Here is a 16,419-nt window from a genome sequence, read left to right as displayed (position 1 = left end):
TCATGCATCACGTGGTGGGCTTTCCCCGTTCACGCAAGGCATTGTGGGATACAAATTTGAAACAGGAGAGAAAAATGGAGGACGTGAGCGTGTGAATGAAACGTGAAAGACCGACTACAGTAATGGAAAGCGAGAAGAAAAGACGTTATGTTGCGAAGGAAAGGAAACGCAGGACCAAACTAATAAATATCAGTGGTCAGCGAGCACCTCCGTATGATCAGCTGTTCGTTTAGTGACAGAATGATGGAACTGTCAGGGCACAGTCAAAGGTAAACCTGTAGATGGTAGTAATGCAACACTGTGGATGCCAGCCCAAAAGAAGGTAAACCTGCGCATGCGCACACGGACTTCCTCTGTCTGCTTGACTGCACAAAGCAAGTGATTTCATGCACATTATTTGCACGAGAATCCCCTCAAATTAAATAACTTCCCAGCCACAGAATGGCCTGATATTTCGTGAGATATTACAGAAATAAACATGTGTCACAATGACCAAATTTCAGAGGGAATTAAATTTCACCGATTTTACGAAATCGAAAGGCCGTCTCGCTTTAAATATGGAGTGATTTCGACATTATGATTATTAGTTTTTATTTGCATCAACAAATATGATTCACCCCCGATTTGTCAGATTTTTTAATGTCATCTTTTGTTTAAAAAACATATATATATAAAAAAGAAATATTCAAGAAACACTTCAAACCAAGCAACAAAATTCAACAATTCATGCTTTAAAAGGCACACATGTGACCACTTCATTGAATAAAAAAAACAATCAAGACGAATACCCTTTGTTGCAAACAAATATTATTCATGGAATTTGTTGCATATTAATTAATTTGAAGAAAAAAAAAAGAATTCATTTAATAATAGGGAATGTTTTTAAGTTATTGAATTGTGCATGTTTTCCAAATTAAAAAACAGAAAAAATGGACTTCATGATTAAACCTGAGCCACTGATTTATCACAACCCCTTCACAAAGTCTTTGGTATTATTGATATGCAAGATTTCAGGCTTTCATAAATAAAGGAAGTACAATGCTGTAGTAATTGTAAAGAAAAAGTAACAGTGTGGAGGTGAAGGTGCGACAGTCACTCCTCGCGAACGCTCTGCACCATGGAGTACTTTTTACACGGGTTCTTCAGGCAGGTTGGAGGCCACGTTAGCGGCCAGCAGAACGAGCAAGGCACTTCCGACTGCACGTTCCGCTCCATGAAGTTGAAGATGGGGTTCCACCACGTGTGGGTGAGGTAGTTGTTGGGCGAACACTTTAGAGCCTGGAGGAAGAGCACATGAAGAAAATTTTACACTGGAGAAAGAAAAGGTTCTCGTATCTTAACGGGTTTGTTCTATACTTACATTAGCGACCATTGCTACCTTTGTCCTGGGGGACAAGCGAACTTTTTTACACACTGAAGACGAGCGATATCGAAGATGTCAGATAAAAGCTACAGCTAAAAAAGCTTTACTATTGGAGTACTTGGATAATCTAAGTCAGAAAGAAGCAAAGGATACATATACATGGAAATTAGAGTTTATTAATGGTTATGATCCGTACAAAATTCCTTGAGACAACTGGAGTGATGATGTAGCATTACCTACATAGGTGTTGGAATGTATCTTCTCACTGCATTTTCTCTGTTTTAATTTAAAAAAAACCCACTTATCATTTGCTGAAAAAGAGCAGGGAGGATTGAGAATTAAGCAGCTGTGGTTTGTTTATAGCCTGGCAAGCCAGACTAAATGTGAATATTTAGTCTGGCCTTGGTCATAGACATTTCCGAAGGGTGTGGGAGGAACAACCTGCTGTCTTTCAAACTGCCTCTGTGCGTATAGGCCAACGCTCTGACCAATCAGCGCAACAGTGACTGTGACGTAGTCAGAGCGACAGAAAGCAGTGGGGGAGGCCTTGAAATAAATAATTTTTCAAAATGCATATTAATTAATAAGCAGGTTCTAGATATTAAGAAGTTTGGAGATAATGACCACAAGTTTGGAGTCTGTACCACATACTGTACTTAACATACACTCATTTTTTTTTCAAGTGTTTTTCAAGGGTTTGCTTAAACTGTTTTTGAGAGTTTTTATTTAGTGGTGTTTGGTGAAATAATTTCCCTTACATTTAAAATAACGGGAAAATAAGAAACAATCAAAAAGTAATGTTTCAAAGCTGTTTATTAATTCTTTGTACTGCACAAACTAGCCCCATCCTTTTGGCTACGAGCGGAGCCAGCTGGTAGATCAGACTTTTGCCATAGCCGGTCGGCAAAACAGCGAAAACGTCCTTCTTGAAAAGGAATGAGCGGAGAGCCTCTTCCTGCTCATGTTTCAACGAAAACTCCAAGTCTAATTCTTCTAAAACTGATTCCAAAGTGGAGTCAAACGAGCGCTGTTCACTAGCCGTAACCATCTTTCCTGTTGTGCTTTCTCCAGCATCGCGCAGCCTTGTCGTCACTCCTGCAAAAGCCCGCCCAAAGAATCCAAACAAAAACCTTGCGTTGTGATTGGCGGGCATGATTTGATGCCCAGTGTAGGTGTAATTAATGATTTTGTGTATTTAAGATTGGATAAGTGATCACTCTTTAATAATTACATGAAATCAGTCTCATTAAATTTGAAGGTTAATAGTTAAAATGAATCAATCCTATTGAATCGTTTAATTTGACTCATTTGAATTGAATCATACCATAGAATCAGTCTCATTTGAATCGTGTGAAGTGAATCATTCAACGAATCGAGTCAGTGAATCAAATCAGGGAATCATTTAGTGAATCAAGTGAATCATTTAGTGAATCAAGTGAATCATTTAAAGAATCAATTGAAGAATCGTTTAAAATTTCATCTCATCTCATTATCTCTAGCCACTTTATCCTTCTACAGGGTCGCAGGCAAGCTGGAGCCTATCCCAGCTGACTACGGGCGAAAGGCGGGGTACACCCTGGACAAGTCGCCAGGTCATCACAGGGCTGACACATAGACACAGACAACCATTCACACTCACATTCACACCTACGGTCAATTTAGAGCCACCAGTTAACCTAACCTGCATGTCTTTGGACTGTGGGGGAAACCGGAGCACCCGGAGGAAACCCACGCGGACACGGGGAGAACATGCAAACTCCACACAGAAAGGCCCTCGCCGGCCCCGGGGCTTGAACCCAGGACCTTCTTGCTGTGAGGCGACAGCGCTAACCACTACACCACCGTGCCGCCCCGTTTAAAATTTGATAATTCAAATTTATCACTTACCAAACTGCATCTAATTAATTATTCATACACCTTAGGAGTTCTTTGACAATGTGGGCGACTTCAAAGTATTGTAAACAAACAATGACAATTTTAATAATAATAGAGTTTATTATAAAAAAGATAAAAATTTTAATAAAAAGAAAAGGAAAAATTTGAACAATCTAATAGCAGCAGAATTAAAATCTTCTGTAAACAGTGTGTGTGTGTGTGTGTGTGTGTGTGTGTGTGTGTGTGTGTGTGAGAAAAGAGAGAGAGAGAGAGAGAGACCTTGGCTCTCTCTCGAAGTTGGAATGTGTCCGTACCAGGACGTGCTATCTGCAATCTTGGAGGAGGGGAATCCTCAAAGTCTAGTGAGCACGTATGTGTATAAGCAGTTTTAGCTTGTGAGCTAACTGAACAAAAGAATTTCTAACTAGCCATGTGGTTCCAGGCCTAGTGTGTAAAAGCTGAAGGCTTTAATTAAAATTAAACATTCAAACAGTCATCTGTAGTTTATATGGCTTTAAATGTAAACAGGAGAATTGCTATCAAGGTTGAATTAAACTTAGGACTTATGATATTTAATTCAAAGATGAGATACAGGACCTCTTGGAACAAAGGGGAAGGAGGAGGGGTTTGCCACATGTTTCCTTTCTAGAACAAAGAGTTTAGCTCTGCCTTGCTAGCTTGAGCATGCGGTCAGGGCCTGTTTGGGCCTGTGAACACGTGTTGAAAGCCCTCCTTGGAGACAGAGACTTTTCAAACAGCTAAAACCCTCTTAGCTTTCTAGTATTACCCGAGTTACTGAAATCTTAATGAGATCAGGATATGTGTGAGTAATAAACTTAGGATGTTAAAAGGAGAGAGAGAGAGAGAGAGAGAGAGCATGCAACTTATGGATTAACCAATTTTTAAATCAACAAACAAATGATAGAGAACCTAGATTGTTTATACACTGTGTATACACTTCATTTAACTTCATACAATCTTCACATTAAGTGAATAATTCCTAAGACTTAAACTTTCGCCCAGTGCCTTTTCTTACTGCAAAAAGTCTCGCCTTCGTAGGAAGCACCGTCTCACTGGAGAAGTAGATCTTGGAGGGGAAGTTTGCGCTTCGGTGAGGAAGAGAGAGATTGCTGTGAAGATCTTTGTGGATGATGACGAAAGTCTTTTCAGCAGTGCCGCGCGCGCGGATTTAAGAAGAGAAAAGGGGGGCCAGCCACTTTTCTAAGTAAAAATAACATTGCTTTCACTTGCCATTGCGTACGCCTTTAAAAGAAAATGATACTTGCAAACCGGTTTAATAACTCGCTTGAGTTGATGATCGCGTGTTTCCGATATCTACTTTGATCAGGAGTAGATTAAGAAGAAAACGCGCTGTTTAGACGTCTGATGGTGAGTGTCTCTTCTTAGTCCGTTCCGTTCGGGATCAGACTTGAGACAAAGGAAAAATGGAGTTGTCCAAGTCTCTTATGTGAAACCTGAGAAACCTGAGGAATGTTGTACGTGATCCCGCCCAGGCGTGACGTAGTCAACGCGGAAGTTGCCTGGGAGTTGTAGTCCTGACACAAGATGGCGGCATGATACCTACACCGGGGTGTTTTGTTGATATGGTGCGAGGCTAGACCCACTCGTAGGCAAAAATATTTTTGGTCGCTAGGCGGGTGGGTCTAGTTTACTAGGCTAGTTTGTTTACACTTGATTCTAAAACTTGTAGCGTCCAAGTATCCACCGCAAAGATGCATACAAAAAGCCCAAAAATTCCGACTTACCCGGGGAAAAACGATACAGGATTTATCTTGTAGTGCTCTGATCCCTAGCTCTTTAACCCAGCCACATATAAAATATTGTATGCCTCCATGCTCTTCCAGGTTTTCATCTGTTTCTCTGTGTAGAACGATGTCTGCAGCACCGGGTAGTTTGAGATGTCGGGGAACTCAACGGATAGATAATTAGTGTGTAAGGATCTATCCCATTGCATAGAGCAACTTTCTGAAGTATCTTGACCATGCATTGGCTTCTAAACTGTGAAAATAGTCGGAGACAGTTTCATCAACTCTTTACACCAGGGGTTTTCAAAGTGTGGGAGAGTCAGCCCCCCCTCGGAGAGCAAATAAACAACAGCGCCCTTTTACACATTTTAAACATCTGTGCTTTTTTAAAACATCTTGTTTTACACATTTTAAACATCTCATAGCATCGTTAGCGAGCACCTCTTGGCAGACAACATACTGTGGCAGTGGAACATCTTCAGATCCAGTCCATGAAAATCCAAACTTTAAATAATCGTGGTCATACTTCCTTCTTTTTTCAGTCCCCCAGGATTCCGCGGGCCTTTTTTGTGATTGTTGCGGGCTAAAATGTCTGATGTTGCGGGGGTTTTCCAAAAAACTGTGATGAAATTTGCGGTGTTTTTTAGGTTTTTGTTGTGATTACATTGCGGGAGGAAGTGAAAGTTGCGAGAAATTGTTGCGATTTTCTCTTTTTGTGATTAAAATTGAGTGATATGTTAAATATTAAGTTATTACTGAAAAACTATTGATTAAAAAAACAGACACTGAGAAATGGTCCTATAAACAACTTTACCAATATAAAAGATTACCAGGACTACAGAAATGCAGAAAAATAGGCTTTACTTATCCAAATGCTCCTGTTGGTTCAAAAGTTAAAGTGCAGAGAACCTCACAGCACAACATGAAGTTACCTTAAAATATAATTTAAATGCCTCAGCTTTCATGTAAGAAAAAAAACTATTAATACTAGTACTGTGTGCAGGCAGTCTCTCCTGAAGACTAAATTAAACAATAATTATAAACTAATAAAATAAATGGCTCAGGCTTCATAGAAGAAAAAAACAATTTGAACAGAATCTCACAGTATGATGCTGAAGCTGCCTAAACAATGGAAAATAAAATACCATTTTGGCAAAAATGTTGGCATCCATTAATTTCTTGTATTAAGTAAAAAATAATGTAAAGTGCACACGGTCCTTCACTGTAAACATCACACACTTTCAGTAACAGAATTTAAGCCTATATAAACATCGTCTCGCACATGCAGTGTTGCCAGATACTGCTGACGTTTTCCAGTCCAAAATATGTTCAAAATCCGCCAAAATGCACTTAAAACCGTCCAATCTGGCAACACTGCGCGCATGCTGCTTCTCTTGAACGTACACGGAAGTAAGGCGGAAGGTAGTTTGTCGACGTCACCTCAAGACGATGCCAGCGATTGGTCAAATTTGCGGGAAGGTTGCGGTGATTGGATATAATTGCAACGCCGCCCTGAATTCGCGGGGATTGGTTGAATCGCAACATCGCGAAATCCTGGAGGGTCTGTTTTTTTGCTTGGCCCAGACTCTGTCTCCTCACTCACTGTAGCTTCAGGTACTAAAAATCGATCCATTTTGTCTCTGGTAAAGGCTAGCTGAAGTTCGCTAAATGTCCGCAATAGTAACTTATTCTGGTTTATGTTTCCTCATGTTGCGCCCCCCCCCCCGAAAAACTCTGGCGCTCCCTGGGGGGGGGGGGGGGGGGGGGCCCACACTTTGAAAAGCCCTGTTTTACACAAAGGCAGCCAAATCAGTTCGTCTGACCACCACTTCATTCACCGGAAATAAACTCACAAGCAAAAGTCACATGACTGAACACAACCTGTATTCTATTCCAGGTTAAACCACTCGCAAAGAATGACCAAAAAACCTTTAACTCCGTGGACTGTCAGTGAAAAAAATGGCAAGATGGTGGCCGAACACTGCGACTGTATGGCAGGCCTTTTTGGAGAGAGCTGTTCTCACATAGCATCGCTGTTGTGGGCTTGAAGCTGGAGTGAAACAAAGAGACTCACTGACAGTTACAGCTTAAAAAGGCGTACTGGGTTCTTCCTACTGCTGTGAAAAAACTCTCCTACTTCCTGATCAGAGATATTTCCTTTCTAAAGAAACGTCCAAGCTAAGTTCCAAAGTCACAATCAGTGGTTCAAGACAAAGTTCCAGGGAGATGGTAATACCTTTATCTTTTTCTCGATTCGTACGATTGGAGCAACTAAAAACGGTGCAAAAATGAACCATATTTAAGACAGATTAAGCCTTGCTTACAGGAAAGACGGTGTCTGGTTGTCCCCCAGGAGAAACTATCATGTGATGCATGACATCACGTACAAGGGTTCTATAGGTCACAGTGAAATACGCTGGATGCCAAGATGAGGGTAGATACAGAGCACGGGCGATTGCTCTAAGACAACGAGGGAGGCTCAGCCTCCTCTAAAAATGCCCTTATAACTTTAATGTGTGCGTGAGTTTTTCCCCCTCATGACAGCGCGATGCAGCCCAGCCTCAGTGGGCTTCAATGGCATTTGGTAGCTCTGCGCTTTTCAATCTCAAAATGCAAGACGATTATTGGACAAATACTGCGAAAACGCCCGCCCACGGACTCCCACGGACTCCCAGCCTCAGTGGACTTCAATGGCATTTGGGAGCTCTGCGCTTTTCAATCTCAAAATGCAAGACGGTTATTGGACAAATACTGCGAAAATGCCCACCTACGGACTCTGAGCCTCACATGGGAGGGACATGGCAGTTTCCGCGAGGAGACTGGTGATTGGTGAAAGCGGCCGGATATTTTCTTTGATTGACAGCTCGTTTCAACTATAGACAGGCAGCGGTGAATTTCAGTTCAGTCCCATGCGGATTCGCAAGTGCTGTGTATTGTAAGAGATCAGCTTACATTTCGATTTCATTCATTACATACGGTTTCTACCAGCTTTTTTAGTTTGTATATATTTTCATTGTAAATAAAGTGTAAATATAGTGTTGTCAAGTTTGCTATCTTAGTTCCAGAAATTTTGTTTATTTGAGTGACTGAACTTGAACTTGAGGGGGCTAGTCAGCTAGCAAGAAAGCTGCGCACGGATGCCAAGCATTGCTGATTTAATTTTGGCGAAGCCATTTGCCAGTCTTCCTTTCGAGGAAAAAATTAAAATTAAAGAGCAGGGTAGACCAACGCCTCAAATTGACTTGGTGAAAAAGGTAGGGAATAATACTCGTTCCTTTCAGCTCTCCTGGTACGAGAAAGTGAATTGGCTAACAGCAAGTGACCCACATCAGCAACAGTAAATAGGCTACTTTAGTAATATGTCATAGATGGACCAAAAATATAGAATCTATTTAAAATGTTTATGCTGAGTATATTATATTGGAATATATGTTTTTCTGGATATGAATTAAACACAGCTACAATTTGGAAAACATTTTTAAACAAAAACACAGCCGAGAACATTTCACACTACAGACCTGGATTAAAAGTGAAGGGTTATCAAAATTGCCAATAAAACATTTCTCAGTCAAAATAAGTAAAATATAGGGAAAGTGTCATTGAATGAAATGTGTGGCACCCAGCTCTACTGCTGAGGTTCCTGACAAAGAGCTGCTTTCAATAATGATCAATTTTTAAACAACATGCCACAATTTTAAAATATAAAATGTTAAAATATACCCCCCCCCCCCCCCCCCCCCCCCAACACCACCATCATGTATATTGGACAGTAGGCTAATGGGCCAAAAGAACCTGTTATTTCACAGTTTGTGACGCTGCCAACAATCAGCCAGATCAGAGGCAAGAGTATGGGCAAAATTGATGTTTTTTTCTTTTAAAATCTGGAAATATCGTAACCGACCAGCCTCCCCTGTTTGAAAGACTACCAGCCACCACTGATACAGAGAGTGAAGGAGGGGTGAAAAGTTGGAGAGATAAAGGGAGTTAGACAGAGAGGAAGAAGAGAGAGTAACATGGTAAGATAGATGGGAGAGCGAGGAAAAAGAACGATTGTGAGATAAAAGAATGAGGGAGAGTAAGAAGGTGTAAAGCAGTTAGAGAGAAACAAAGTTAAAAGTTTGAGAAAGAGAACAAAGCAGGACGAAAAGGGATAGATGTGAAATGAAAAGAGGGATAGTACTGAGAAATCTACATTTTTATAATCTATAATTCATCATGTTTTGTATTTCTTATGTTTGTTGAAAGTGCAGTTTATGTGAGGTTCCTGACTGCGAACGTGACAACTCCCTCTTGCTATACTGCTTAATATTTAATGGTTGCAAATTGCACATAATGTTATCCTACTTCAAGCTGCCTCCATTTCAATTTCACAGACAGAGACACACTTTTAATCTATCTGGTTGTGTCTTAGCTTAAGACATAACCCAGACACGCACATTGATGATTCGTGCACATGTGAATGTTTCATCACAGTAAATCTGAAATCTCACATCCCATCCATTCTGAATGTGTTTAAAGGAGAACTGAAGGCAATTTTTTTATTATCAAAATTCTATTTCTCTCATTTTATTAAATATATGAATGCCTTTTTGATCACTATTTCGTCACTGCTATAGCAAGTTATGAGTGTTTGAAATACGCTCTGTAATATATCAGTCCATATGTCAAAGCAATGGCCATAAACGAGATTCGCTGAGACCTGTGCGAGACATCGTAAGACGGAAGTAAACCGTACAGCAGAAATCAAAGCGACCAACATCTGCCTACGTCAGGGGTGGGCAATTATTTTTTCCATGGGGCCACATGAGAAACAGAATTTTGTGGAGGGCCGGACCAAAAGGCTGAACTAAATTCTGCATAATATTAATTGTATTTCTTTATATAAAGCAGTAAATAACACTGTTTTTACAAGCTGCTAAGACTGGTAAGAGTATGGAAAAAACGAGGTTGCCTTACAAAAAATGTCATTTATTCAATCAAATTTCCCAAAACAATGGTTAACAAAATGTGAACGTTTGTACCATTTTTTTTCAGTCACATTCACCCCAAAACACAATAAAGACATCACAATATTGTCTTTCTACTCCAAATATCAAGCAAGATACATCATATTATAATAATGATGCCCACATTTGTAGTCTAATCACCTCATTTGGTGTTTTTTATTTGTTCAGTGAGAGAAATCTAGTCTCTGTTGGTCTTTAACGAGTGCATCAGAGTCAGGTTGAATGTCTGAGGTGGAGATGCGAAGCACAGCTGACAGATGATCATCAGTCGATTCGGTGTAGGAATCAGATCTACAGATCGGCTCGGGCTCCGGCGCCTGCTGGTGACGTCACACTATGTGATTGGCTGGACCGTTTGAAGGATGACGTACAAGTTTGTGGTTGGTCTGGACAAATTACGGAAGTAATTATTGCGGAATTAGGTTTTGTGGGATTTCATGTCATGTTCATGTCGCACACATTGCGTTTTTGTTGAACACAACTTCAATATAAAAGCAATGCACATTCAGTCCATGCATGAGGTAAAATTAGAAAATACGTTTATTTTGTAATTTCTAATTAACCTTACGCGGGCCGGTCAGAATGAACCAAAGGGCCGGATGCGGCCCGCGGGCCGGAAAATGCCCAGGTCTGGCCTACGTTGTCAAAAGACGCGCGCGCCCTCTTTCGAATGCTGATGGAATCAAGCCGGAAGTTTTGTTTGTTTTGATAGCAATCAGGAAAGTTTGAAAAAAGTAGGCAGTAATCATAATTTCAACTCGTTTTTGTGCAATATTTCATTTGGAAAACAGTTTTCAAAATGGCAGCACTGACACCTGGCTGACTCTTCTTCACGTTTCAGTCTCGCACAAGTCTCGTGAAGATCGCGCGGATAAGCGACGCCTGCCGTGGACCAAACGAACTAAATTCAACACGGCTAAAAACCGAATAGGCCGATAAGTATAATATTTAATTGCAATTAGTTGCCAATACGAGTCACAATATAAGGTTACTAAAACCAAAAACATAATTGAATAACACGTTAGTTAAAAAATAAAGCAAGTTTAAAAACTATTTAAGTTATCATTTAAAATCGATGGTGTAATGATGTGTGAGTTGTCTGAGAGCGGTCAGAGAGAACGGCCAAACTGGTTCTAGTTGACAAGAAGTCGACAGTAAATCAAAGGAGACCGTCATTGATGACATAGCTCACTCCAGCCCCGTCTAGTCCAGAAGGAATGATCTAAAGTGGGCCACCTTGCGCAATACATGTTGCAAGCTATGCACGTGACGTCATGAGGTCACGTGATATTTGTTTATCTGCCATCTTGGACGGCATGGCCGCGCATAGAACTTAGACGAACCCGTTCTAATTATCAAGTGTGTGGGAGTAGATCTTTCGAGAATGGCTATATCTTGTTCAGCATTTGGTTGTACCAATAGACAGGGCCAAAAGGAGGGCCTGTCATTTTATAGATTCCCCGCAGACGAGGAGAGACACGCAAAATGGGTGTCCGCTGTGCGAAGAGAAAACTGGTACCCCAGTTCTACCAGCCGAATTTGTAGAGAACACTTCATATCAGGTGGGTGTAATCTTCTAATTCAATACTCCTAGTATATCTGTTAAGTTGATTTTCAGATTGAATGATAACTGCATAGTCGGTGATTTGTGATATTTTTTTCAGACAAAAACATACATATTTACAACCCTGTCATTATCTGGAACTGAGTTTAGATTTCGAACATTCTTACGATAAAACGTCCTGCATAGTCTCTTTATGATAAACGTCTTAATGTCACTTACCTGTGAGGTTATCAAGTAGACTTCCTTCTTCGGAACCTTCCAGAGGTATAGTTGGGATACCCATCCCGCAACAAAATATTTATAAGCTTCCAGGCTCTTGTAAGCTTTGAGGGCTTTGCCAGTGTAACACGATTCACGATTAACAAGAAAATTGTAAATGTCGTGGTAGGCCAGATCGGGCAAATCGCCGGCACCGCAGCTCCGAATTTCCCTGAACAAGGATTGCGGCAAGTTGTACGGATCTGCAATCCCCAACCTGGAACACTTTTCCACGTAACGCTGCCTCACGTCACCTTCAAGATGCTGAACAAACTTAGACAAGTTATCGCGCGATGTAGCTGGGGTATTTTCCGAATTTTCTTGGGGATTACTTCCTGGATCCATTACGCTCGCGCAAGGTAAACAATCCTGAAGCCGTCCAGTATGGCGGAGTAAACACGGACGGGTCACATGACTGCACATCCTCTATATACACTCTAGGAATACTGACCTATTTACCAGAAAGAATCCAAAACGGTGAGGAATTGACTGATTTTTGTTGAACTGCTCATTCAGGCTTGATTAGTCCATAACTTCATTAATAATTGTAATTAAGCAAATCTGGGTAGAAGTTATATGCACCCTAGGTACCCCGACCTTCATGCTAAAAAGAATCAAAATCGGTGAAGAATTGAGAGAGAACAAGCGATTTGTGTGGAAACTGCTCGTTAGGGCTTAATTACTCCATATCTTCATTATTAATTGCAATTATGCAAATTTGGTTAGAAGCTATATGCCTCCCAGGCAGACCTACCTTCCTGCCAAAACAAATAAAAATCGGTGAAGAATTGAGAGAGAAGAAGCGATTTTTGTGAAATGTGGATGACGAACAACACATAATGCCGTAAGCTCATTGCCTGTCAGCTGGATGAACTAATAATAATCACTCTTTACAACCATGGTAAGCAGAAAGTATCTCACTGATATTATGGTCGTTTTGTGTCAATGACATGAGACATTATGCATCTGACATTTCTGTTATGTTTTCACTCAGCTACTGCATACTAATATGTACACAACTCCATGATGTGTAGTACTGTTTATATAGTGCATAGTAGGTCACATCTCATATCCAACTATTCTCTTACGTCACGTCTCATATCCAACTATTCTCTTAGAGCCTGTAACATAATCACAATGACAATTGTTTCTGTTTTTGGTATTGTTTCTTTTCTGTCCAGCTCAAACAGATTTGTATTGGCATCCCGTACTGACAGAGCACTTAGAAGCCATCAGAGAGCTGTATTTCTGTACTGTACTGTCTAATGGATGAGAGTTCTCAAAGTCATGTAAACACTTTGAGTAGGAGCTCAGTGCCATTTTAATGTCTTGTAATTCATCACTCTTTCTTCGCTTGGAAACCACACAGAATAAGTCTCATGTACGGAAGTGTGTTTGTGTTTCCATTTGGATCCTAACTCATAGTGTGTCATGTCCTTAAAAAGCGCTTGAGCTCTCATCTCATCTCATTATCTCTAGCCGCTTTATCCTTCTACAGGGTCGCAGGCAAGCTGGAGCCTATCCCAGCTGACTACGGGCGAAAGGCGGGGTACACCCTGGACAAGTTGCCAGGTCATCACAGGGCTGACACATAGACACAGACAACCATTCACACTCACATTCACACCTACGGTCAATTTAGAGTCACCAGTTAACCTAACCTGCATGTCTTTGGACTGTGGGGGAAACCGGAGCACCCAGAGGAAACCCACGCGGACACGGGGAGAACATGCAAACTCCGCACAGAAAGGCCCTCGCCGGCCCCGGGGCTCGAACCCAGGACCTTCTTGCTGTGAGGCGACAGCGCTACCCACTACACCACCGTGCCGCCCCGCTTGAGCTCTATTAGAACAAACAAATATCAACAATTAGGTTCAAATCCGGGCGGCACGGTGGTGTAGTGGTTAGCACTGTCGCCTCACAGCAAGAAGGTCCGGGTTCGAGCCCCGTGGCCGGCGAGGGCCTTTCTGTGTGGAGTTTGCATGTTCTCCCCGTGTCCGCATGGGTTTCCTCCGGGTGCTCCGGTTTCCCCCACAGTCCAAGGACATGCAGGTTAGGTTAACTGGTGACTCTAAATTGACCGTAGGTGTGAATGTGAGTGTGAGTGGTTGTCTGTGTCTATGTGTCAGCCCTGTGATGACCTGGTGACTTGTCCAGGGTGTACCCCGCCTTTCGCCCGTAGTCAGCTGGGATAGGCTCCAGCTTGCCTGCGACCCTGTAGAACAGGATAAAGCGGCTAGAGATAATGAGATGAGATGAGGTTCAAATGTGTGTGTGTATGGAAGTTGGTGAGGATTGATATCACCTTTGTTTGACATACCTGCACATTGGCCATGGTGTGGTACCAGTAGAAGAGGCGGGAGGTGACGAAGTACGCCACCACCACGTCCACGCTGTAGTGCTCGTGAGCCACAAGAATACACACTGCGCCCACTGCGGCCAGGAGCCAGCAGAGCAGGTGATACCACCAGAATGAGCGTGGGGAGTCTGCAGGAAAGGGGGATTACATACATTATTCCAATCGGTGCTGATGGTTAAACCTGTCACATTTCACTATCTGACCTAAAGAATAGAAAGAAGGTAGCAACCTGGACTTTTCCTTGTCACTAAAGTAGTATCATAAAGGAAGGATACACCAGCTTTACTCTTTAAATCTAATTAAAAGGTACACTGCATGCACATTCCCAGGTAAAAGATACAAAACATGTACCCTTGATGGTATCACCCTAGCAACCAGCAAGAGTACAATTAAAGCACCTATATTTCTAAAGAGATTTACTAACAGTATAATAAATTTAGTCACCTAATTCCAGGAAAAAAAACTTCATCACATATGCCACGTCCCCTATCCTTGATACTCATGGCAAACCTGTTAGGTCAAGACCCTACCATTATCCAAGGTGACATACAACAGGACCCTGACATACCCACAGCAGTGGGCAGCCTGGGGAGCAGTTGAGCGTTAGGTGCCTTGCTCAAGGGCACTTCAGCCATTCCTGCTGATCCAGGGAATCAAACCAGCAACCATGCATCCATCCATTATCTGTAACCGCTTATCTTGTGCAGGGTCGCGGGCAAGCTGGAGCCTATCCCAGCTGACTATGGGCGAGAGGCGGGGTACACCCTGGACAAGTCGCCAGGTCATCACAGGGCTGACACATAGACACAGACAACCATTCACACTCACATTCACACCTACGCTCAATTTAGAACTACCAATTAGCCTAACCTGCATGTCTTTGGACTGTGGAGGAAACCAGAGCACCCGGAGGAAACCCACACAAACACGGGGAGAACATGCAAACTCCGCACAGAAAGGCCCTCGTTGGCCGGTGGGCTTGAACCTAGGACCTTCTTGCTGTGAGGAGACAGTGCTAAGCACTACACCCTTGTGCCTCCTGCAAAAGTAAATACTTAAAAAATAATTGTGCTATGTGTTTCTTTGGCCATTTCGCAGTAACAGCTGAGGTAACAGAGGTACACTGTAGGATCCACAATACTGTACCATAACACTATTAGTTTGTTAGTCAGCGAAATTATTTTCCTCTGACTGTTTATCTACCACTCTCTCTCTCTCTCTCTCTCTCTCTCTGCCTCACTTTGAGCCGGTCTGTGAGTTTCCTGGGCCGCTAAGCCAGTGCTGTAAAGACTAGAAAAGCTACGCTGGTTAAAATAGAAACACTCCGTCAAAAAGGATCTATACCCAATAAATTATTGAGAATTATTCAATTCTGACAGACCATTTTTATTTTCCCAACACAGCTTTTTTGATCTTTATGGCCGAATTCCAAATCACTACCTGTCAAGCAGAGTGAACTACATACAGTAGGATGTACAAACCATTACTCATACTCTTTGTAGTGCACTTATCTCTGAAGCGTGGTGCAATTTGGAACTCAGCCAGCGAGTGACACACACACACACACACACAAAAGAGAAGAGTTGGAAAATCATAGAAAACTAATTTCACATGGTGTGCTCTAAAAAGAGAAAAGTAGACTGCAATAACAGAGCTTTTAACCAAGAATGGACAGAATCTTATAAAATCTCATCTTCCCAGGAGAAGTTCAAAACCAGTGTGTCTTATATGTTCTGAAACTGAGCTGATTATTATTACTGATTATTATAAAATACACCTTTTACATAAAAACACTGCTCTGATTGGCTAACATCTATCTCCGTCATCCACACCTACAGTTTCCATTAGCCAATCAGAACGAAGCTATCTACATTCATCTCATTATCTCTGGCCGCTTTATCCTTCTACAGGGTCGCAGGCAAGCTGGAGCCTATCCCAGCTGACTACAGGCGAAAGGCGGGGTACACCCTGGACAAGTCGCCAGGTCATCACAGGGCTGACACATAGACACAGACAACCATTCACACTCACACTCACACCTACGGTCAATTTAGAGTCACCAGTTAACCTAACCTAACCTATAATTACATTTTTTATTTAAATTAATATTAAATTAAATAGGTGGCACGGTGGTGTAGTGGTTAGCGCTGTCGCCTCACAGCAAGAAGGTCCGGGTTCGAGCCCCGGGGCCGGCGAGGGCCTTTCTGTGTGGAGTTTGCATGTTCTCC

At 41.9% G+C, this 16,419-nt stretch overlaps 1 protein-coding gene across 1 annotated transcript in view; it reads right to left on the bottom strand.

The window, feature by feature from the left end:
- Positions 1-867: 867 nt before the first annotated feature.
- Positions 868-16,419, bottom strand: part of sgms2a (sphingomyelin synthase 2a) — a 47,315-nt gene continuing 31,763 nt past the window's right edge. The window contains exons 5-6 of the mRNA XM_060926473.1: positions 14,153-14,319; positions 868-1,278 (exon numbers count right to left, since the gene is read on the bottom strand). Coding sequence (XP_060782456.1) covers positions 1,093-1,278; positions 14,153-14,319 — 353 coding nt within the window. The 3' untranslated portion in view covers positions 868-1,092. The remainder of the gene's footprint in view (positions 1,279-14,152; positions 14,320-16,419) is intronic.

The sequence above is a fragment of the Neoarius graeffei genome, chromosome 7 (assembly GCF_027579695.1).
Source record: "Neoarius graeffei isolate fNeoGra1 chromosome 7, fNeoGra1.pri, whole genome shotgun sequence".
Classification (NCBI taxonomy): Eukaryota; Metazoa; Chordata; class Actinopteri; order Siluriformes; family Ariidae; genus Neoarius; species Neoarius graeffei.
Note: the sequence above shows the minus strand (reverse complement) of the source record. Positions and strands in the feature narration are given on the sequence as shown.